This window comes from Oncorhynchus tshawytscha, linkage group LG11 (genome assembly GCF_018296145.1).
Source record: "Oncorhynchus tshawytscha isolate Ot180627B linkage group LG11, Otsh_v2.0, whole genome shotgun sequence".
Lineage (NCBI taxonomy): Eukaryota > Metazoa > Chordata > Actinopteri > Salmoniformes > Salmonidae > Oncorhynchus > Oncorhynchus tshawytscha.
The window spans coordinates 3,680,893-3,703,471 of NC_056439.1; the positions used below are offsets into that span (position 1 = coordinate 3,680,893).

The 22,579-nt window shown below is 43.3% G+C and overlaps 1 protein-coding gene across 2 annotated transcripts in view; it reads right to left on the minus strand.

Annotated features, from left to right (window-relative positions):
* Positions 1 to 9,601: 9,601 nt before the first annotated feature.
* The window catches only part of LOC112234531 (vascular endothelial growth factor C), a 55,570-nt gene continuing 42,592 nt past the window's right edge, over positions 9,602 to 22,579 (minus strand). For both annotated transcript variants that reach the window (XM_024402694.2, XM_024402693.2), the window contains exons 5-7: positions 18,611 to 18,723; positions 14,419 to 14,743; positions 9,602 to 10,919 (exon numbers count right to left, since the gene is read on the minus strand). In XM_024402694.2, the coding sequence (XP_024258462.1) occupies positions 10,808 to 10,919; positions 14,419 to 14,743; positions 18,611 to 18,723 (550 nt within the window). In that variant the 3' untranslated portion in view covers positions 9,602 to 10,807. The remainder of the gene's footprint in view (positions 10,920 to 14,418; positions 14,744 to 18,610; positions 18,724 to 22,579) is intronic.

The window sequence follows — 22,579 nt, forward strand, 5'->3', positions numbered from 1 at the left end:
TATTGGCGGGCTAACATTACAGCCTGAAACTATTGGCGGGCTAACATTACAGCCTGAAACTATTGGCGGGCTAACATTACAGCCTGAAACTATTGGCGGGCTAACATTACAGCCTGAAACTAACATTACAGCCTGAAACTATTGGCGGGCTAACATTACAGCCTGAAACTATTGGCGGGCTAACATTACAGCCTGAAACTATTGGCGGGCTAACATTACAGCCTGAAACTATTGGCGGGCTAACATTACAGCCTGAAACATTAGCCAGGTGGAAGATCTGCCGGTGATTGATAGAAGTTTAGGGGAACAGAAGAAGTACAAGGTGGAAGACCCATAAGGTAGACCAGACCTTAACAGACCTTGGCTAAAGCTCAGCAGTTCCTTTGGAACCATTATTCCAGTAGCCCCTCTAGTTACAACCTTTTACAAGGTTCTATTGCTATATAACATACTGGCAACTTGACAGACATGATGTATGTAATATTACACCACACCTGAAAGACATGATATACAGTATATAGTATTAAAAACTGGGTGGTTCGAGCCCTGAATGCTGATTAGCTGACAGCCGTGGTATATCAGACCCATATACCACGGGTATGACAAAACATTTATTTTTACTGCTCTAATTACGTTGGTAACCAGTTTATAATAGCAATAATGCACCTCAAGGGTTTGTGGTATATGGTCAATATACCACAGCTACGGGCTGTGTCCAGGCACTCTGTGTTGCGTCGTGCAAAAGAACAGCCCTTATCCACGGTATATTGACCATATATCACGAACCCCGAGGTGTCTTATTGCGATTTTAAACTGGTTACCAACGTAATTAGAGCAGTAAAAAAACAAAAATGCATGTTTTGTCACACCCGTGGTGTACGGTGTGATATACTACGGCTGTCAGCCAATCAGCATTCAGGACTGGAACCACACCGTTTATATATAGTGGTATACACCACAGTGCACCACACCTGACAGCCATGCACCATACATTACACTGGATTAGTGAGAGTGGCTAAATAGAGCAACAATAAATAACATGACTAACACAGGCCTTGTTCACCACAGGAGTCCTGGCCCTGGGACTAACAGCAGACAGACACAGAACACATAACTCAGCCCAGATGTAGCCAGGTCACTCAGGTGTGTTATAACTACTGCACAGCCAGACAATGAGACTGGAACGGTTTCATAATGATTTTAGGCCATGAGCACTGCACTTTCACACAGACCACCCAAGAGAGAGACCTCGATGTAGACGGTGTCACATATCACATGCTTGTATAAATGCTCTTAGTTTTTTAAGACTACCCCAAGATTTTTTATTCTGAATGTAATCACATTTTTTAATATACTTTTCTTTTTTTTTTATAATACAATTTTATTTATTTTTTTACCACAGTTTTAGTCATTTTTCTACCTAAACAAATCGTGTTCAATGTCTGGAACTGTAGAACAAACCGCCGAAACAAGACACTGGTTTGTTTAGACTGTTGTCTGTTCCATCCTGCAAAGTGTTTTTGTTTCCTGCTCGGCGGATCACACCAATACCAAACAAAGGCCTGATCCCATTCCCGTGGCGACCCACTTTATTACAGTGGAACGTAAACTTTAATCGTTGACCGCAAAAGTCAAAGAAGGGTTAAATCAGTGAGACAATGTTTTTTCTCTTTCAGCTTTCTTTCTTTCCTCTGTTGATGCGATGGCTGTTTCTGGTTTTCTGTCTGTTTCACGGTCCACAGTCTCACATGTTCTGTCCGACTCCTTCTGAGGTGAACCAATGGGAAAACCATTTGGACGGAATTCAGAGACAGAGTGTGTTCTACCATGTCATTGGAAAGCCCTGTCTCTGGAAAGGAAGGAACTTACTTTGAGCATACAGGTATACTTTGAACAGACATATGTACAGTAGCAGTCAAAAGTTTGGACACACCTACTCATTCCAGGGTTTTTCTTTATTTTGACCATTTTCTACATTGTAGAATAATAGTGAAGACATCAAAACTATGAAATAACACATATGGAATCATGTAGTAAACAAAAAAGTGTTAAACAAATCAAAATATATTTTAAATTTTAGATTTTTCAAAGTAGCCACCCTTTGCCTTGATCACAGCTTTGCACACTCTTGGCATTCTCTCAACCAGCGTCTGGATTAAGATCAAATCAAATCAAATCAAATTTATTTATATAGCCCTTCGTACATTAGCTGATATCTCAAAGTGCTGTACAGAAACCCAGCCTAAAACCCCAAACAGCAAGCAATGCAGGTGTAGAAGCACGGTGGCTAGGAAAAACTCCCTAGAAAGGCCAAAACCTAGGAATAAACCTAGAGCGGAACCAGGGTATGTGGGGTGGCCAGTCCTCTTCTGGCTGTGCCGGGTGGAGATTATAACAGAACATGGCCAAGATGTTCAAATGTTCATAAATGACCAGCATGGTCCAATAATAATAAGGCAGAACAGTTGAAACTGGAGCAGCAGCACGGCCAGGTGGACTGGGGACAGCAAGGAGTCATCATGTCAGGTAGTCCTGGGGCATGGTTCTAGGGCTCAGGTCCTCCGAGAGAGAGAAAGAAAGAGAGAAAGAGAGAATTAGAGAGAGCACACTTAAATTCACACAGGACACCGAATAGGACAGGATAAGTACTCCAGATATAACAAACTGACCCTAGCCCCCCGACACATAAACTACTGCAGCATAAATACTGGAGGCTGAGACAGGAGGGGTCTGGAGACACTGTGGCCCCATCCGAGGACACCCCCGGACAGGGCCAAACAGGAAGGATATAACCCCACCCACTTTGCCAAAGCACAGTCCCCACACCACTAGAGGGATATCTTCAACCACCAACTTACCATCCTGAGACAAGGCCGAGTATAGCCCACAAAGATCTCCGCCACGGCACAACCCAAGGGGGCACCAACCCAGACAGGAAGATCACATCAGTGACTCAACCCACTCAGGTGACGCACCCCTCCCAGGGACAGTATGAAAGAGCCCCAGTAAGCCAGTGACTCAGCCCCTGTAATAGGGTTAGAGGCAGAGAATCCCAGTGGAAAGAGGGGAACCGGCCAGGCAGAGACAGCAAGGGCGGTTCGTTGCTCCAGAGCCTTTCCGTTCACCTTCCCACTCCTGGGCCAGACTACACTCAATCATATGACCCACTGAAGAGATGAGTCTTCAGTAAAGACTTAAAGGTTGAGACCGAGTTTGCGTCTCTTACATGGGTAGGCAGACCGTTCCATAAAAATGGAGTTCTATAGGAGAAAGCCCTGCCTCCAGCTGTTTGCTTAGAAATTCTAGGGACAATTAGGAGGCCTGCGTCTTGTGACCGTAGCGTACGTGTAGGTATGTACGGCAGGACCAAATCAGAGAGATAGGTAGGAGCAAGCCCATGTAATGTAGGTTAGCAGTAAAACCTTGAAATCAGCCCTTGCCTTGACAGGAAGCCAGTGTAGGGAGGCTAGCACTGGAGTAATATGATAATTTTTTTTGGTTCTAGTCAGGATTCTAGCAGCCGTATTTAGCACTAACTGAAGTTTATTTAGTGCTTTATCCGGGTAGCCGGAAAGTAGAGCATTGCAGTAGTCTAACCTAGAAGTGACAAAAGCATGGATTAATTTTTCTGCATCATTTTCGGACAGAAAGTTTCTGATTTTTGCAATGTTACGTAGATGGAAAAAAGCTGTCCTTGAAATGGTCTTGATATGTTCTTCAAAAGAGCGATCAGGGTCCAGAGTAATGCCGAGGTCCTTCACAGTTTTATTTGAGACAACTGTACAACCATTAAGATTAATTGTCAGATTCAACAGAAGATCTCTTTGTTTCTTGGGACCTAGAACAAGCATCTCTGTTTTGTCTGAGTTTAAAAGTAGAACGTTTGCAGCCATCCACTTCCTTATGTCTGAAACACAGGCTTCTAGCGAGGGCAATTTTGGGGCTTCACCATGTTTCATTGAAATGTACAGCTGTGTGTCATCCGCATAGCATTGAAAGTTAACATTATGTTTTCGAATGACATCCCCAAGAGGTAAAATATATAGTGAAAACAATAGTGGTCCTAAAACGGAACCTTGAGGAACACTGAAATTTACAGTTGATTTGTCAGAGGACAAACCATTCACAGAGACAAACTGATATCTTTCTGACAGATAAGATCTAAACCAGGCCAGAACTTGTCCGTGTAGACCAATTTGGGTTTCCAATCTCTCCAAAAGAATGTGGTGATCGATGGTATCATAAGCAGCACTAAGGTCTAGGAGCACGAGGATAGATGCAGAGCCTCGGTCTGATGCCATTAAAAGGTAATTTACCACCTTCACAAGTGCAGTCTCAGTGCTATGATGGGGTCTAAAACCAGACTGAAGCATTTCGTATACATTGTTTGTCTTCAGGAAGGCAGTGAGTTGCTGCGTAACAGCCTTTTCTAAAAATTTTGAGAGGAATGGAAGATTCGATATAGGCCGATAGTTTTTTATATTTACTGGGTCAAGGTTTGGCTTTTTCAAGAGAGACTTTATTACTGCCACTTTTAGTGAGTTTGGTACACATCCGGTGGATAGAGAGCCGTTTATTATGTTCAACATAGGAGGGCCAAGCACAGGAAGCAGCTCTTTCAGTAGTTTAGTTGGATTAGGGTCCAGTATGCAGCTTGAAGGTTTAGAGGCCATGATTATTTTCATCATTGTGTCAAGAGATATAGTACTAAAACACTTGAGCGTCTCTCTTGATCCTAGGTCCTGGCAGAGTTGTGCAGATTCAGGACAACTGAGCTTTGAAGGAATATGCAGATTTAAAGAGGAGTCCGTAATTTGCTTTCTAACAATCATGATCTTTTCCTCAAAAAAGTTCATGAATTTATCACTGCTGAAGTGAAAGCCATCCTCTCTTGGGGAATGCTGCTTTTTAGTTAGCTTTGCGACAGTATCAAAAAGGAATTTCGGATTGTTCTTATTTTCCTCAATTAAGTTAGAAAAATAGGATGATCGAGCAGCAGTAGGGGTCTTCGGTACTGCACGGTACTGTCTTTCCAAGCTAGTCGGAAGACTTCCAGTTTGGTGTGGCGCCATTTCCGTTCCAATTTTCTGGAAGCTTGCTTCAGAGCTCGGGTATTTTCTGTGTACCAGGGAGCTAGTTTCTTATGAGAAATGTTTTTCGTTTTTAGGGGTGAAACTGCATCTAGGGTATTGCGCAAGGTTAAATTGAGTTCCTCAGTTAGGTGGTTAACTGATTTTTGTCCTCTGGCATCCTTGGGTAGACAGAGGGAATCTGGAAGGACATCAAGGAATCTTTGTGTTGTCTGTGAATTTATAGCACGACTTTTGATGTTCCTTGGTTGGGGTCTGAGCAGATTATTTGTTGCAATTGCAAACATAATAAAATGGTGGTCCGATAGTCCAGGATTATGAGGAAAAACATTAAGATCCACAACATTTATTCCATGGGACAAAACTAGGTCCAGAGTATGACTGTGACAGTGAGTGGGTCCAGAGACATGTTGGACAAAACCCACTGAGTCGATGATGGCTCCGAAAGCCTTTTGGAGTGGGTCTGTGGACTTTTCCATGTGAATTTTAAAGTCACCAAAGATTAGAATATTATCTGCTATGACTACAAGGTCCGATAGGAATTCAGGGAACTCAATGAGGAATGCTGTATATGGCCCAGGAGGCCTGTAAACAGTAGCTATAAAAAGTGATTGAGTAGGCTGCATAGATTTCATGACTAGAAGCTCAAAAGACGAAAACGTCTTTTTTTTTGTAAATTGAAATTTGCAATCGTAAATGTTAGCAACACCTCCGCCTTTGTGGAATGCACGGGGGATATGGTCACTAGTGTAGCCAGGAGGTGAGGCCTCATTTAACACAGTAAATTCATCGGGCTTAAGCCATGTTTCAGTCAGGCCAATCACATCAAGATTATGATCAGTAATTAGTTCATTGACTATAATTGCCTTTGAAGTAAGGGATCTAAACATTAAGTAGCCCTATTTTGAGATGTGATAAAGAGTCTGGGTGGAAGATAAAGGGTATGGGTGGAAGATAAAGAGTCTGGGTGGAAGATAAAGAGTCTGGGTGGAAGATAAAGAGTCTGGTTGGAAGATAAAGGATCTGGGTGGAAGATAAAGAATATGGGTGGAAGATAAAGAGTCTGGATAAAGATAAAGAGTCTGGGTGGAAGATAAAGGGTCTGGGTAGAATATAAATGGTCTGTGTGGAAAATAAAGAGTATGGGTAAAGATAAAGGGTCTGGATAAAGATAAAGAGTCTGGGTGGAAGATAAAGAGTCTGGGTGGAAGATAAAGAGTCTGGGTGGAAGATAAAGAGTCTGGGTGGAAAATAAAGAGTCTGGGTGGAAGATAAAGGGTCTGGGTGGAAGATAAAGGGTCTTGGTGGAAGATGAAGAGTCTGGGTGGAAGGTAAAGAGTCTGGCTGGAAGATAAAGGGTCTGGATAAAGATAAAGAGTCTGGGTGGAAGATAGAGACTCTGGATGGAAGATAAAGAGTCTGGATGGAAGATAAAGGGTCTGGGTGGAAAATAAAGAGTCTGTGTGGAAGATAAAGGGTCTGGGTGGAAGATAAAGGGTCTTGGTGGAAGATGAAGAGTCTGGGTGGAAGGTAAAGAGTCTGGCTGGAAGATAAAGGGTCTGGATAAAGATAAAGAGTCTGGGTGGAAGATAGAGACTCTGGATGGAAGATAAAGAGTCTGGGTGGAAGATAAAGGGTCTGGGTGGAAGTTAAAGGGTCTGGGTGGAAGATAAAAAAGTATGGGTGGAAGATAAAGAGTCTGGATAAAGATAAAGGGTCTGGATAAAGATAAACAGTCTGGGTGGAAGATAAAGGGTCTGGGTGGAAGATAAAGAGTCTGGATAAAGATAAAGGGTCTGGATAAAGATAAAGAGTCTGGGTGGAAGATAAAGGGTCTGGGTGGAAGATAAAGGGTCTGGGTGGAAGATAAAGAGTCTGGGTGGAAGATAAAGGGTCTGGGTTGAAGATAAAGGGTATGGGTGGAAGATAAAGGGTCTGGGTGGAAGATAAAGGGTCTGGGTGGAAGATAAAGGGTCTGGGTGGAAGATAAAGAGTCTGGGTGGATGGGTGGAAGATAAAAGTCTGTGTGGAAGAGTCTGGCTGGAAGATAAAGGGTCTGGATAAAGATAAAGAGTCTGGGTGGAAGATAGAGACTCTGGATGGAAGATAAAGAGTCTGGATGGAAGATAAAGGGTCTGGGTGGAAGATAAAGAGTCTGTGTGGAAGATAAAGGGTCTGGGTGGAAGATAAATGGGTCTTGGTCTGGAAGATGAAGAGTCTGGGTGGAAGGTAAAGAGTCTGGCTGGAAGATAAAGGGTCTGGATAAAGATAAAGATTCTGGGTGGAAGATAGAGACTCTGGATGGAAGATAAAGAGTCTGGGTGGAAGATAAAGGGTCTGGGTGGAAGTTAAAGGGTCTGGGTGGAAGATAAAAAAGTATGGGTGGAAGATAAAGAGTCTGGATAAAGATAAAGGGTCTGGATAAAGATAAACAGTCTGGGTGGAAGATAAAGGGTCTGGGTGGAAGATAAAGGGTCTGGGTGGAAGATAAAGAGTCTTGGTGGAAGATGAAGAGTCTGGGTTGAAGATAAAGGGTATGGGTGGAAGATAAAGAGTCTGTGTGGAAGGTAAAGAGTCTGGCTGGAAGATAAAGGGTCTGGATAAAGATAAAGAGTCTGGGTGGAAGATAGAGACTCTGGATGGAAGATAAAGAGTCTGGATGGAAGATAAAGAGTCTGGGTGGAAGATAAAGGGTCTGGGTGGAAGTTAAAGGGTCTGGGTGGAAGATAAAAAAGTATGGGTGGATGATAAAGAGTCTGGATAAAGATAAAGGGTCTGGATAAAGATAAACAGTCTGGGTGGAAGATAAAGGGTCTGGGTGGAAGATAAGGGTCTGGGTGGAAGATAAAAAGAAGTCTGGTTGGAAGATAAAGGGTCTGGGTTGGAAGGTAAAAGTCTGGTGGAAGATAAAGGGTCTGGATAAAGATAAAGAGTCTGGGATAGAGGAAGATAAAGAGTCTGGTGGAAGATAAAGGGTCTGGGTGGAAGATAAAGGGTCTGGGTGGAAGATAAAGAGTCTGGGTGGAAGATAAAAAAGAGTCTGGCTGGAAGATAAAGGGTCTGGATAAAGATAAAGAGTCTGTGTGGAAGATAAAGAGTCATGGATGAAGATAAAGGGTCTGGGTAAAGATAAAGGGTCTGGATAAAGATAAACAGTCTGGGTGGAGATAAAGGGTCTGGGTGGAAGATAAAGAGTCTGGGTGGAAGATGAAGAGTCTGGGTGGAAGGATAAAAATAAAGAGTCTGGGTGGAAGATAAAGGGTCTGGGTGGAAGATAAAAAAGTCTGGGTGGAAGATAAGAGTCTGGATAAAGATAAAGGGTCTGGATAAAGATAAACAGTCTGGGTGGAGATAAATTGTCTGGGTGGAAGATAAAGAGTCTGGGTGGAAGATAAAGGGTCTGGGTTGAAGATAAAGGGTATGGGTGGAAAATAAAGGGTATGGGTGGAAGATAAAGAGTCTGGATGGAAGATAAAGAGTCTGGATGGAAGATAAGGAGTCTGGGTGGAAGATAAAGAGTCTGGGTGGAAGATAAAGAGTCTGGGTTGAAGATAAAGGGTGTGGGTGGAAGATAAAGGGTCTGGGTGGAGATAAAGAGTCTGGGTGGAAGATAAAGGGTATGGGTGGAAGATAAAGAGTCTGGATGGAAGATAAGGAGTCTGGGTGGATGATAAAGAGTTTGGGTGGAAGATAAAGAGTCTGGGTGGAAGATAAAGAGTCTGGGTGGAAGATAAAGAGTCTGGATGAAGTGTAACAGAGAGTGAATAGGTGGAGGTAATGGAGGTAATGTGCTCCAGATGCATTGCACTGGTGAAGTGAGCAATGGTTAAGGGGTGAGGGTTGGGGGTTCAGGAGGACCAGGCCCACCTGGTGTGTAAATAAGAAAGAGGTGGAGCTCTGTTTAACTGGGGAGACCAGCAATAACCCCCTTTATACCTCTCACCCCTCTCAATGGAACTATGAATTTACGACATTATTGGGGGGCTATGAAATACTTTGAAATACTTTATACCGTAATGAGCGGTCTCTCTAGTAGTTGAGGCAGGCCCAAAATGGGAATGTCTTGTCCAGGAATATGGCAGACACACACACACACACATACAGATGCATTGGCGTGGGACAAGAGCAGCAAATGATTTACTATATTTACAGTGCTCAGACAAAAAGTGTGTGTGAATATCAGGTGGACCCAGGCCAGTTCCAAAGCTCATAAATGCACATTTATTAAGTGCCATCTTGTGGTCTTTCACATACCGACCCGGTGGCTAGCTTGCATATCCATGTCAAGATTAAAGCGTTCCAACTCTCCAGTTGAAATAAGCCAAAACCCACAGTCCATCTATCTTGCCTTCTTTCATTGCCCTTCCGCCCAGACGCTTTTCTGCATCCATTTCTAGTTTCTCTGCACACAAGACAAAAGACAGGGCCAGTAAAAAGGAACTATTTGCTTCCACATAATCTTTCAACAGTCAGTTACATCAGTCCAATCACTGACTCAGAATAGCTGTGCGTCTTGCGAAATTGGTGATTTATTTTCTAGTAGAAAAACATAGGAACAAATACAAATACAGTTGACGTAGAAAATGACCATGACATACTTCAACACTATAACAAGAACTCGACCTGCTCTTGTTTAAACCCATACGGAGTCAGCACCTTAGAAACATCTTAGTAACCATTTGTCCCGATGTGTCATTCATGGTAGACTTTGAAACATCCATTCACATTGTCCAATGAGTTTTGGTCAGAGAATTAAGAGCATTCTCATACTGGTCTTCATACTGCTGTACTGTAGATTGGATATCCTAGTCCATTTAGCTGATTAGGGTTTTCTATAGTAGTAGTAATATTCATTCATTGACAAGGCAGGATTCATGTATTAGTTCACCGTATCCCTTCCTTGGAGGTTTACTACTGGTGACTTAGATTCATAGGATATCCTCATCATGTCATAAAATGGTTCAAACCTGGAAAAACGTATGGCCCTGATCCTAGAACTGAGAGTCCAATGTTAGTATGGCTGGTGAGGTGGTTGACCAAAGATACAAGTGATATATAGTATATTTTCAAGTATCTAACATAAATGTGTATGCTGTGGATGGCAGTACAGAAATGACATACTATTTTGTGTTAATTCATATGGAAATTTAAATGACATTTTTGTTGTGTAAATATAGCCTGAATTATGATCATAATTGTAAGATAAGTGTGCACATTAGTTATTTACAATCAGTAACTACAATTCAATATGATAAACTAGATTAGAAATACGTTAACAATATTCAACTTTTATTTTAAAGAGGCATCACATGATGCAAACATATCGATCACAGTGTATTTTCTTGGAAAGATTGAAATTGGAATAAACAAAAAGGTTGCAAACATTTAGTGGCAATAAATTATATCATCAATATCTGACATACGAATAACAAACAAATACAAAATAACAAAAATAAGGCTTCGCCTTCAATTTCTCCCCATCCTTCAGTCTTTTCATTAGATCCTCTCATGATATTTGGGGTTCACATCAATATGTCCATAATATTTCCCAAGTGTCACTTTATAATTCCAAAGTAGCCCACAAACTATGTGTCCTTTCAACCATTTCCCGACCTAGGTCCAGGCTAGGTACTTCTCCACACGATTGCGGCTAGCATAATAGTAATTCTAATCATTATAACCGGGTAGAAGGTCAGCTGCATAATGTGAACTCAAAGTTAATCCTGTCCTCTCCAGTATGTTGGTACGCACCGGCAGACCTCCTCACTGAAGTAAAAACCTGATGCACAGCGTCGACTCCTCCGCACGTCACAAGGTGGTCTGTGGCAGCTAGGGGAAGACAAAAGACGATTCATGTTAAAGGTACATTTCAATTTTTTTTAACTTGATATTCATCATCTCCAGCACCACCCCAACATCAACATATGGGAAAATGGCGCGTTTCAATGACATCATCAACTAATTAGTTGTAAGGGGTGCGTAACTGGTGGCAGTAAAGTCAGACGCAGGAGAGCAGAACTAGGCAATAGCCGGAGCAGTTTAGTTTCAAAACCAACGGCATAAAGAAAATACCAACATGGGTACAAAACCCGACGCGCACCAGCAACAATGTGCACAAGCACGTACAACAAACAATACCACACAAAGACATGGGGGGAACAGAAGGTTAAATACACAACACTTAACGAGGGAAATGAGAACCAGGTGTGTAGGAAAACAAGACAAAACAAATGGAAAATGAAAAGTGGATCGACGATGGCTAGAAGACCGGTACTGCCGAACACCACCCGAACAAGGAGAGGAACCGACTTCGGAGGAAGTTGTGACATTAGTAGACAAATAGTAGGCAAATAGTAGGCAATGCTCATAGTTGGTTAAAATCACGATGCACACCGATGATGTCATCGGGAACACTTATTTTCCTCTGTATTTTTTACTACAAAACACAGAAACGTGCCATTTTCACATATATTGATGTTGGGTTGGGCAGAAGGTGATGAATATGAAGTAGCATTTTTTGTAAATTTCCCTTTAAATCATGTAACGTGCAGGAGTTTTAACCATATACATAACCACAGGTTTATTAGTCCATTCTGGTATACTCTTTCTTTTAATATTTGTCCTACGTGGTACAACCTCTTACTCAGTATATGTCCATTTTATGGCATCGATATAAGGAAGTCCCTCAGGCTTCTTCAGGAAATTAACCTTTTCTAGTAAGTTTGGTATCAAATAAAAACAGGAAGAAACGAAAGCTGATTCTATTCTATCGGCCGTGTTCCCGACATTGGATCCTTACTGCAGATGGATAGTCATAAATCATATTAACGTGGGGCTACAAGGGGTCACCGTAGTGGGTTGTGGGTTGTTCCTTCAGGCAGGGGGAACTAGCAGTTAACTGAGGCAGTGAAACCTTTTATTTGCAAGTGAAATATGTTGTACTATGACCAATGAACACCAAGCCCTTAAAGAGGGCTCATATTGACTAACTGGGTATAGTTTATCACCCTGGCACTGGTTTAAGACCACAGGAGCAGAACTGGCAACATCACCTGAAGAGTGAGATCACTGGTAAATGGGCAGCCCTTATGTCAGTGTTTTAATCGCAGTGTAATGTGCAAGACTTGCAAGTTCATTTACAACTCTGGGCAGATTTGTATTCACAGGACTTCTCTCCTTGCAGACTTCTAAAAAATAAAGGAGCTGTCAGCTTTGAAATGAAAATGATTTATGTCTAATTTGTGTGTGAGGGCATCTGGAAAGTGAACATGTATGGCCTACCAGTCATGCAATGTCATGTCACGGACATTTATACACTAAATGGCCAAAAGTATGTGGACACTTGCCCGAACATGTCATTCCAACGTCATGGGCATTAATATGGAGTTGGTCCCCCCTTTGCTGCTATAACAGCCTCCACTCTTCTGGTAAGGCTTTCAACTTGATGTCAACTTGCTGCGTGGACTTGCTTCCGTTCAGCCACAAGAGCATTAGTGAGGTCGGGTACTGATGTTGGGCCTGGTTTGCAGTCGGCTTTCCAATTCATCCAAAAGGTCTTCGATGGGGTTGAGGTTAGGGCTATGTGCAGGCCAGTTAAGTTATTCCACACCAATCTCGACAAACCATTTCTGTACAGACCTCGCTATCTGCACAGGGGCATTGTCATGCTGAAACAGGAAAGTGCCTTCCCCAAACTGTTGCCACAAAGTTGGAAGCACAGAATCATCTAGAAAGTCATTGTATGTTGAAACGTTAAGATTTCCCTTCACTGGAACTAAAGGGCAAACCATGAAAAACAGCCCCAGACCTCCACCAAACTTTACAGTTGGCACTATCAATTCGTGCAGGTTGCATTTCCTGGCATCCACCAAACCCAGATTTATCCATCGGACTGCCAGATGGTTAAATGTGATTCATCACTCCAGAGAACGCTTTTCCACTCCTCCAGAGTCCAATGGCGGCGAGTTTAACACAACTCCAGCCGATGCTTGGCAATGCACATGGTGATCTTAGGCTTGTGTGTGGCTGCTCGGCCATGGAAGCACATTTCATGAAGCTCCCGATGAACAGTTGTTCTGACATTGCTTCCAGAGGCAGTTTGGAACTCGGTAGTGATGGTTACAACCAGGGACAGACGATTTTTACTCTGTACGCGCTTCACCACTTGGCGGTCCTGTTCTGTGAGCTTATGTGGCCTACCACTTTTCTTCTAGATGTTTCCACTTCACAATAACAGCACTAACTGTTGACCAGCGCAGAAATTTGAGGAACTGACTTGTAGGAAAGGTAGCATCCTTTGACGGTGCCACGTTGAAAGTCACTGAGCTCTTAAGTACGGCCCATTCCACTGCCAATGCTTGTCTTTGGAGATTGCATGGCTGTGTGCTCATTTTTATACACCTGTTAGCAACAGGTGTGGCTGAAATAGCCAAATCCAGAAATTTGAAGGGGTGTCCACATACATTTGGCCACGTAGGGTATATGGTACAGCAGGTCATATGAGTTTCTCTGTGTGCCAACACACATGTTTTTGAGTCCTCAATTGTACTCATCAGTTAATATAATTCATATATTCCATTGGTTCGCTGACACAATAACTCTTCACTTTCTATTTGAGTCCGTCATTCTCGCTTTGTTGGCGTTCTCAATGATAGAACACGCTACAGCTCTGGATGTGCGGCCGTATACATTCTCTCCGTTACCCAGAATCTGGACGCTGGATGTCCTGAATCAAGTACATTTAGCATGGCTCTGATAGACACCAGCTGGAGAGGGTTAGTCTTACACAAGCCATGTCATTTTAGGGTTTGGCAAACACAGCTGTGGTACAGCCTTGGGGCTTAGCGGCGTGGATCTAACAGGACTTATACCTAGGCTGCGTCCCAAATGGCACCCTGTTCCCTATTTAGTGCACTACATTGACCAAGAGCCCTATGCCCTGGTCTCGTCTCCAGCAGAGTACTGGATTCAACTGGAACTGGAATGCCATTAATAAGTCAGGAACGCTCCAAACCACACTCTCCTCTAAGTCACTTAGTCTCTTCTTTCCACATTGATCAATGGAGAGAGGTTCTCATCCCCCCCTTCAGTCCTTCGTCTTGACTGGCTGCCTGAAATTACCAATGACTACGCTAATGTATACGGTCTGCGATGGAAATATGCGTTTGAAAAGATCTGAAAAGGTTGTCACGCTAGCAATTTGGAATGTCATCATCAGACTTATCCCTATCCTCCACTCTTTCCCTTTCTCCATGTCGTCTTCCTCCTTTTCAACAATCCTTCTCATCCTTCATCATCATCATCATCATCATCATCAAACTGTATTTACCTGCAGGTGGCCTGGTGGAACCTTTTGCCTTTCAGGAAGCACCTGTTGGGTGACTCGTTGCACTCGCAGGCACACTTGGTGCGGTTGAGCGGCTGGTGCTTGGGGCACGTCCTGGCGCAGGAGCACTGGCACGTGTCTTTATTGAAAAGCTGGTGCGGCCCACAGGACGAGGGGAGCGTCTTACACACACACTGGCACGTGTTCTTATCCAGGTAGCGGTGGGGTCCGCATGCGCCCGAGGCCCGGAGCTGTCGCCTGCAAACACACTGGCACGTCTCCTCGTCCAACTCCTTATCTGACCCGCAGACATCTGCTTCAAACGAGTCTAGAGAGATACAGGGGAGGAGATTAGATTGGAATTATACTGAACAAAAATATAAAACGCAACATGCAACCATTTCAAAGTGTTACTGAGTTACTGCCCATAGGAAATTAGTCAATTGAAATCAATTCATTAGGTCCTAACCTATGGATTTCACATGACTGGGGATACAGATATGCATCTGTTGGTCACAGACATAAAAAAAGGGTAGGGGCGTGGATCAGAAAACCAGTCAGTAACTGGTAACCACCATTTGCCTCATGCAGCGCGACACATATCCTTCACATAGAGTTGATCAGGCTGTTGATTGTGGCCTGTGGAATGTTGTCCCAATCCTCTTCAATGTCTGTGAGAAGTTGCTGGATATTGGCGGGAACTGGAACACACTCTCGTACACATCAATCCACAGCATCCCAAACATGCTCAATGGGTGACATGTCTGGTGAGTAGGCAGGCCATGGAAGAACTGGGACACTTTCAGCTTCCAGGAATTGTGTACAGATCATGCTGAAACATGAGGTGATGGCGGTGGATGAATGGCATGACAGGATCTCATCACGGCATCTCTGTGCATTCAAATTTCCATTGATAAAATGCAATTGTGTTCATACATAACCCCACCGCCACCATGGGACACTCTGTTGAGCAAACCGCTCGCCCACACGACACCATACACGTGGTCTGCGGTTGTGAGGCCCGGTTGAACGTACTGCCAAATTCTCTAAAACGACATTGGAGGTGGATAATGGTAGAGAGATTAACATTAAAATCTCTGGCAACAGCAGGTGGACAGAGCTGAAAAATGTAGCAACCTCTATATTTGCGATTGCTGCAGGATTCTTTTCCTGCTGTGAGAAACTGATCAAATTAAGATCCTACATCTGTACATAAGAAGAATATACCAATATCCTGCAGACTCAAAAGTTAGCTAGAGTTGTTGTTTGACATCACAGCAGCAAACTATTTGAGATAGATTGAATAGATTCCTGCCCTAAATTCCTCACAATATATTTTTCCCCCCAGTGGAGCAAACAGATGTTTTCTTTACAACACGGGTGAATAAACGAGAGAGGGAGAGAGAGAGAGAGAGAGAGAGAGAGAGATTTGGCTGCAGTCAGGATCTAAATTCCTGTCGTTACTGTGTTTATGTGTTTGCTGATGAACAGACCCAGATTGCGATGGCAACGCATGGAGATGTTTACCACAGTGAGGTTTTCTAACCCTAACACATTAATGGACTGTTTGCTTGTATATGGGGCTGTTGTGGTGCTTCAGACAAAGAGAAAATACATTTCCACTTTGAACAAACTATCAATTCATAATTCATGGTATGCTTGAATATGCATAATGTTGGTTTATCATGAATCAATGTCAGTTGTCAGTTATTGAGTTGAATTTACAGTAAATCATAAATCAAGTTTGGCTTGATTTGGAACGGTTCAACAACTTTGAAATCTGAAAACAATCACAGCATTTTCAGTGGCATCCAAGTCAACTTTTTTTATTTAGGTTTATTATTTTTATTTTTTTTACAGTTTTACACAGAAGATTGACACTGTGCCTGCTGACATCGACCATAATTAACGATGTGTCGACGGTGTCTCTGTGATTTTGGTCATCGTCAGGGAGGTAGTGTACTGTAGTTAATGGAGCTAGAAAGGTCTCTCACGGATCTCCAGCTCCTCTGTCTTGTGTAGAGATCATTATAAGCCAATGTTCTGCTTATCTGAAGAGAGAGAGAGACAGGAGGGAGTAAGGATCTAGCTGCAGAGGGAGTCACCCATAACTACCATTACTTATGTGACTTATGAGATCCCCACAAACCTTGAGACGTGGTAGAAAAAAATGTTATGTTAATTACCTCGAACACACACGCTCGCTCTTCTCTTCTCGTCTCTTTCTTTCTCTCGCTCTAATGTCTCTCTCTCTCTCTCTCCCTCTCGCTCTTTCTCTCCCTCTCTCACGCTCTCTCTCTCTCACTTTATGCAAGAGGATGTGATCGCAGAGAAATAGGAGCGAGAGCCCTCTATTAGTCATTAGTGGCGACCCTGATGCAGTCGAACCAATGAAAAACAAAACCCAGCTCTAGATGATGGTTAAACCCGGACGGACCATAACCACGGCACAATGATGTATCTGTCTCCCTAAATCAAAGTCCTAACTCCTAGAGGAGTAATGACCCCAACTGTATATTACACAGGCGCTATAACTGTCCAGCTCTAGGGTTTTGGTGTCTGTTCCTCTGAAGACTTCAGTTGGTGTTTCATACTGACCTGGGGAGCCTCTGACTGCATAGTGGAGACATTCTATTCCATGGTTGCATCCCAAATGGCACCCTATATTCCCTTTAGTGTGCTTATTTTCAACTGGGCCCATAGGGCTCTGGTCAAAAGTAGTGCACAATCTCGGGAATAGGGTGGCCATTTGGGATACAGTGTCCCTGTGAGCAGAGCACGCATCTCTAAGCTTCTAGATCTACCTTCTGATTGGGCCTGTCAAAGCTGGTTAGTGTGAAGAGGAAACCCAAATCAGCTCTGCTGCTCTCATATGGCTATTGCTATTGAGTCCTCTCGTTGAATTATTAGTCTGTAATGTGGAAGATATAGGCCTAGCTAAATGTTTCTTTGGGTTCCATCAAATTGTAGAACATGGCAATGGGGTTGAATGATAATCAATGAGAAATTCAATGAATTGTCAGCCAGTAAATGTCATCGGATGACTGGACAATAAACCTACAGATGACCAACATCTTCTTCAGTCTGGTAACTGCATGAGAAAGCTATGCTTCGATCATGAAGTCAATATCAGCTGATGAAAAGGGGTGATCCCCATTAAACCAAATGTTGATGGCTCGATGTCCCCAATTCACCCAGATGCTTTTCAACATGAGTGAGTAAACTTTGAAGCCAAGTCTGTTAAGAGAGATGAACTTTCATGAGACAACAGAGTGATTGGCTTCCTGCTTTCAGTGCTTCATAAACATTGTGTGGCTGGGGTAGAGTGGAGTGAGGCATGGGCTTCGTTCCAAAGGGCACTCTATTCCCTACATAGTCCACTATGGGTTCTGGTCAAAAGTTGTGCACTATAAAGGGAATAGGTTTGCATTTGGGACGAAGCCATGGAATCCAGAGCTCTGGGATTCTTTCTGAATTTGTCTGTCTCTCGTTTGTTCACTCAGAGTTCTCTCTACTGCCTAGCCACATCTGCTGAAAAACAACTGCCATGTTGTGTTTTCATAGTGACAACTCACCGAGACATGCCCTGGAAGATTTCAACATCTGTCTTAGAAAAAAAGTGGACTCGGGATGTAAATAGTGTATGGGGATCACGGGGACGTTCTCGCGTGGAGTGGAATGAGTTGTTCTCTTGTTGGTGAGCTGTTGAAGAGACTCAAGTGCTGGTCTGTGTTTCTGTGAGGATTTTGAGGGCTCTTGTAAAAAACCAAGAGCACATTGTCCTTCTCGGTGTCTGTTTTTAAAAATGTATTATACTCTAGCATGTTGCTTCACTCTGTCACAGTCTTGCCATCAAAATGCCATTAATCGTGCTCAACACATTCTCTTGACTCCACATTTCAATCCACACCACAACTAGGACAGCCTCAGAACAGCATAAGCCTATCTTACTAATATTGAACTCAAAGAGAAACATAATTCACCACATTAAGTGGTAATTCAGACTAATACGAGGTAATTCAGTCTAATAGACTGTAATTCAGTCTAATAAGGGGTAATTCAGTCTAATAAGTGGTAATTCATTCTAATAAACTGTAATTCAGTCTAATAAGCTGTAATTCAGTATAATAAGCGGTAATTCAGTCTAATAACTGGTAATTCAGTCTAATAAACTGTAATTCAGTATAATACTCACCCGAGTGTTGTGTCTGGGGCGGGGGAGGGGTGTCGCGCTGCACCGCCATACATCTGCACAAGCGGTTGCTCCAGCTGTGGTTCTTTGGGCAGGTTTTATTGGCTACCAGACATCTGTAAGTGGAAAACAGTTATTAGCATTAGAAGAGGAGAAAACCAACAGACAGAGGCTGCTGACCAGAGCCATATGGGCCCTGGTCAAAAGTAGTGCACTGTATAGGGAATAGGGTGCCATTTGGGTGGCAGTAGCTGGAGAGGAAATTCCTCACTTCATCGACATTCATTAACCAAAGCTATGTAGCATTTGATGTTGTTTTGGTTGTTGGATGAAATGTGACAGGGCTGGACTGGCTATTTTAAGGGATATTTTGACAACTCCCACCCAGCACATCAAAGTTGGGTTAGCAGCCCATCTAATCGCAGAGTGAGAATGAATAAGCCAATTGGCTCTGATGACATGAAACATTTCTGTCCCCTTAAAGATAAGAGGGATGCTGATTGACTTTAGACAAACAACCATCAAAGAGAGAGGACTCTTGGGAAGACATCAATGGACAGCAATGGAAAAAAAAGTCAGAAGAATATATTTGGTAGCCTAGTAAATATTGGTTAACATTGGTAAGACCCTTCACTTTAGCTTAGAGCTGTATTCATGTCTTGCGCTTCCTTTCCGTTCCACATCACACGTCCTAGAATAGAACACTTTGATTATGAATCACTGCATAGTTCCCAGACAGAAGTCATACTTCAGAACGTGGCACTTCTTTCGCCTCTGGATCTGTCAACGGGGATGATCATTTAGGGGGAGGAAAGTGAAAAGGATCAAAACCGGAGACACTGTTTGTCGCTCTAAATCGAAGCACATGGTGAGGCTAGCACACACGTCACATGACTCTGACCCTCTTCAGCTCTCTCTCTCTCTCTTTCTCTCTCTCTCTCAGAGTTCAGCGATCATCATCGTCTCTGTCTTCACAACCTCCACAATAATATCCGACTCACACACTTTCCATTGGCTTTCCATTGACAAAACACATTGGACAAATGACTGACCGTCGTGACACTTGCCAGACCAATATGGGTCTATTTAGTTTTTGACATTTCTGATATCATCCATTTCGGAGCCCAGTGCTCTGCTTTTTCTCATACTGTTACACATTAGGCTAGACCACTGCTGAGAATCCAGTTGAAATCACATACTGCCAACCGACCCACACAGACATTATCAGTGCCAGTGTCATGCTCCATCCATCTGTCTTTTTGCTCCGAGACAAACGCGCGGCTCGTGCTACAGTGCAACCGCTGGCCAGTGAAAGCACGGCCGCATCCCGAGCTGAACTTGATTCTGGCTGCTTTAACTGCTGTGAAAGGAAAGAGATAGCTCTCAGCATGGTGGAGTTGAAATGTGTGTAATATCAAAGATGTAGTGGAGTGCATTTAAAACACGTCAACTCTACATAAACTTAGGACTGTTGTAAGCAACATCTGATCCACGTGAATGTAACAGCAGTAGAATTGCAAGAGATTTGACACAAAAGTAAAATGGCAATAAATCCAATTAAAATGTATTGAAGTGAATTGGTATTTACACTGAACATACTGAGGAGTATTTCTGTCTGTTTTTACAGCCCTTTTGTGGGGAAAAACTCATCCTGATTGGCTGGGCCTGGCTCCCCAGTGGGTTGGCCTATGCCCTGCCAGGCCCATCCATGGCTGCACCCCTGCCCAGTCATGTGAAATCCATAGATTACGGCCTAATGCATTTATTTCAATTGATTGATTTCCTTTTAGGAATTGTAACTCAGTAAAGTATTTCAGTATAGTCCAACTTATCATGTTCTTTGTAAACACACGGCAGTTTCTTCTTCCAATTAACCCCCTGAAAAAAGCAACCCTACCTCCTAAGACAATAAACTGCATTTCAGCAGAACCAGAGATATTACATAACCTGTATACTCTAGTCAGTAGTTCCTGCCAGGCTGAGTTTATCACCACTAAGGAAAATGCACTGAAAAGAGAGCCACACTAGCTCCATTCTGCCTCTGAAGAGAGAGCCAACAAATAGCACTTAGCACCTCTATGGAGGTTCGCTGTTGTATTCCTTTCAAGAGGGGGGAGAATATGAATGGAGCAGGTGGGAAGTTTATGGTAAAGAAAACAAGTGTATGAAATGAATTCCTGCGTTGACTTTCCGTTGTGCTACACACCAGGGTAGGTGCTGTGCTAGAGCTGAGGCTTCCGCTGTAGCTCCTGGAACTCGCACTCGAAGCTTCATGTGTTTAGGTGCAAAAATGCTAACAAACTCTACTACCCCCAGCATGGAACATTCCTAAACAGTTTGATAAGGCTGTGTTCAACGCACACTTGTGTAACTAGCCACTGTACTGTGAGTGCATGCAGGTCTAAGGCTTCATTCGACATGCAGTACAACTGTGTAAAGTGTCACAGTGCATTCAGCTGGTCAGTGCAGTTGAAAAGGCATCCGTAAGGGCAAACCCACTGTTAAAAAAAAATGGGCCTCTGGTTAAGTAATGAGGAAATGCCAACCATACACGTGCTCTGCGAGAGGCAAACTAACGGATTGACAGGGGAGCTTAAACATTTTTTTTCTTGATAACGTAGACCGTTTGTTTCCTCATGGTAGTGAAAAAGCAGGTCTTACCCTTCTCTGGCAGTGATTTATGACTCTCCCCCTCCAACTCAACCTCCGTCTCCCCCTCAGTCTCTACATCCGTTTCCCCCTCTGTCTCCCCGTCTGCTCTGGCAGTTTGATTTAAATGGTCCAGTCATGGCAGGCAGCTCCATGAACGACCACTCCCAATATCACCCCAATATCAGACCTGACCTCTAATATATCACCCCAATATCAGACCTGATCTCTAATATATCACCCCAATATCAGACCTGACCTCTAATATATCACCCCAATATCAGACCTGACCTCTAATATATCACCCCAATATCAGACCTGACCTCTAATATATCACCCCAATATCAGACCTGATCTCTAATATATCACCCCAATATCAGACCTGACCTCTAATATATCACCCCAATATCAGACCTGATCTCTAATATACTGTATCACCCCAATATCAGACCTGATCTCTAATATATCACCCCAATATCAGACCTGATCTCTAATATATCACCCCAATATCAGACCTGATCTCTAATATATCACCCCAATAGCAGACCTGATCTCTAATATATCACGCCAATATCAGACCTGATCTCTAATATATCACCCCAATATCAGACCTGATCTCTAATATATCACTCCAATATCAGACCTGATCTCTAATATACCACCCCAATAGCAGACCTGATCTCTAATATATCACCCCAATATCAGACCTGATCTCTAATATATCACCCCAATATCAGACCTGATCTCTAAATATATCACCCCAATATCATACCTGATCTTTAATATACTGTATCACCCCAATATCAGACCTGATCTCTAAAATATCACCCCAATATCAGACCTGATCTCTAATATATCACCCCAATATCAGACCTGATCTCTAATATATCACCCCAATAGCAGACCTGACCTCTAATATATCACCCCAATATCAGACCTGATCTCTAATATACTGTATCACCCCAATATCAGACCTGATCTCTAAAATATCACCCCAATATCAGCCCCAGCAGGCAGGGGTGCAGGGATTCAGCCTCAGGCTGACTGTCCACTATAAAGGACAGTAGGACCCAGACCCATGCCCCTCTCCACGCCTCCAATCCATGCCCCGAGGAGCACCCCCTCACCTTTGCACCGAGCCCCACTGAGAAAGTGGACGGATGTAACAGTTAAGGTTACCCCCTCTCTGTGATTGATTGAGCCCCCTTTGTCGGGGGGTGATGGGGTGAGAGGGGTGAGGGAGTGAGACGCAGGGGTTTATCAGACACAGACGTTCAGGGAGGCCTGGGACTCAGGTAGGGAGGCATGAAGCCTACTTCACCT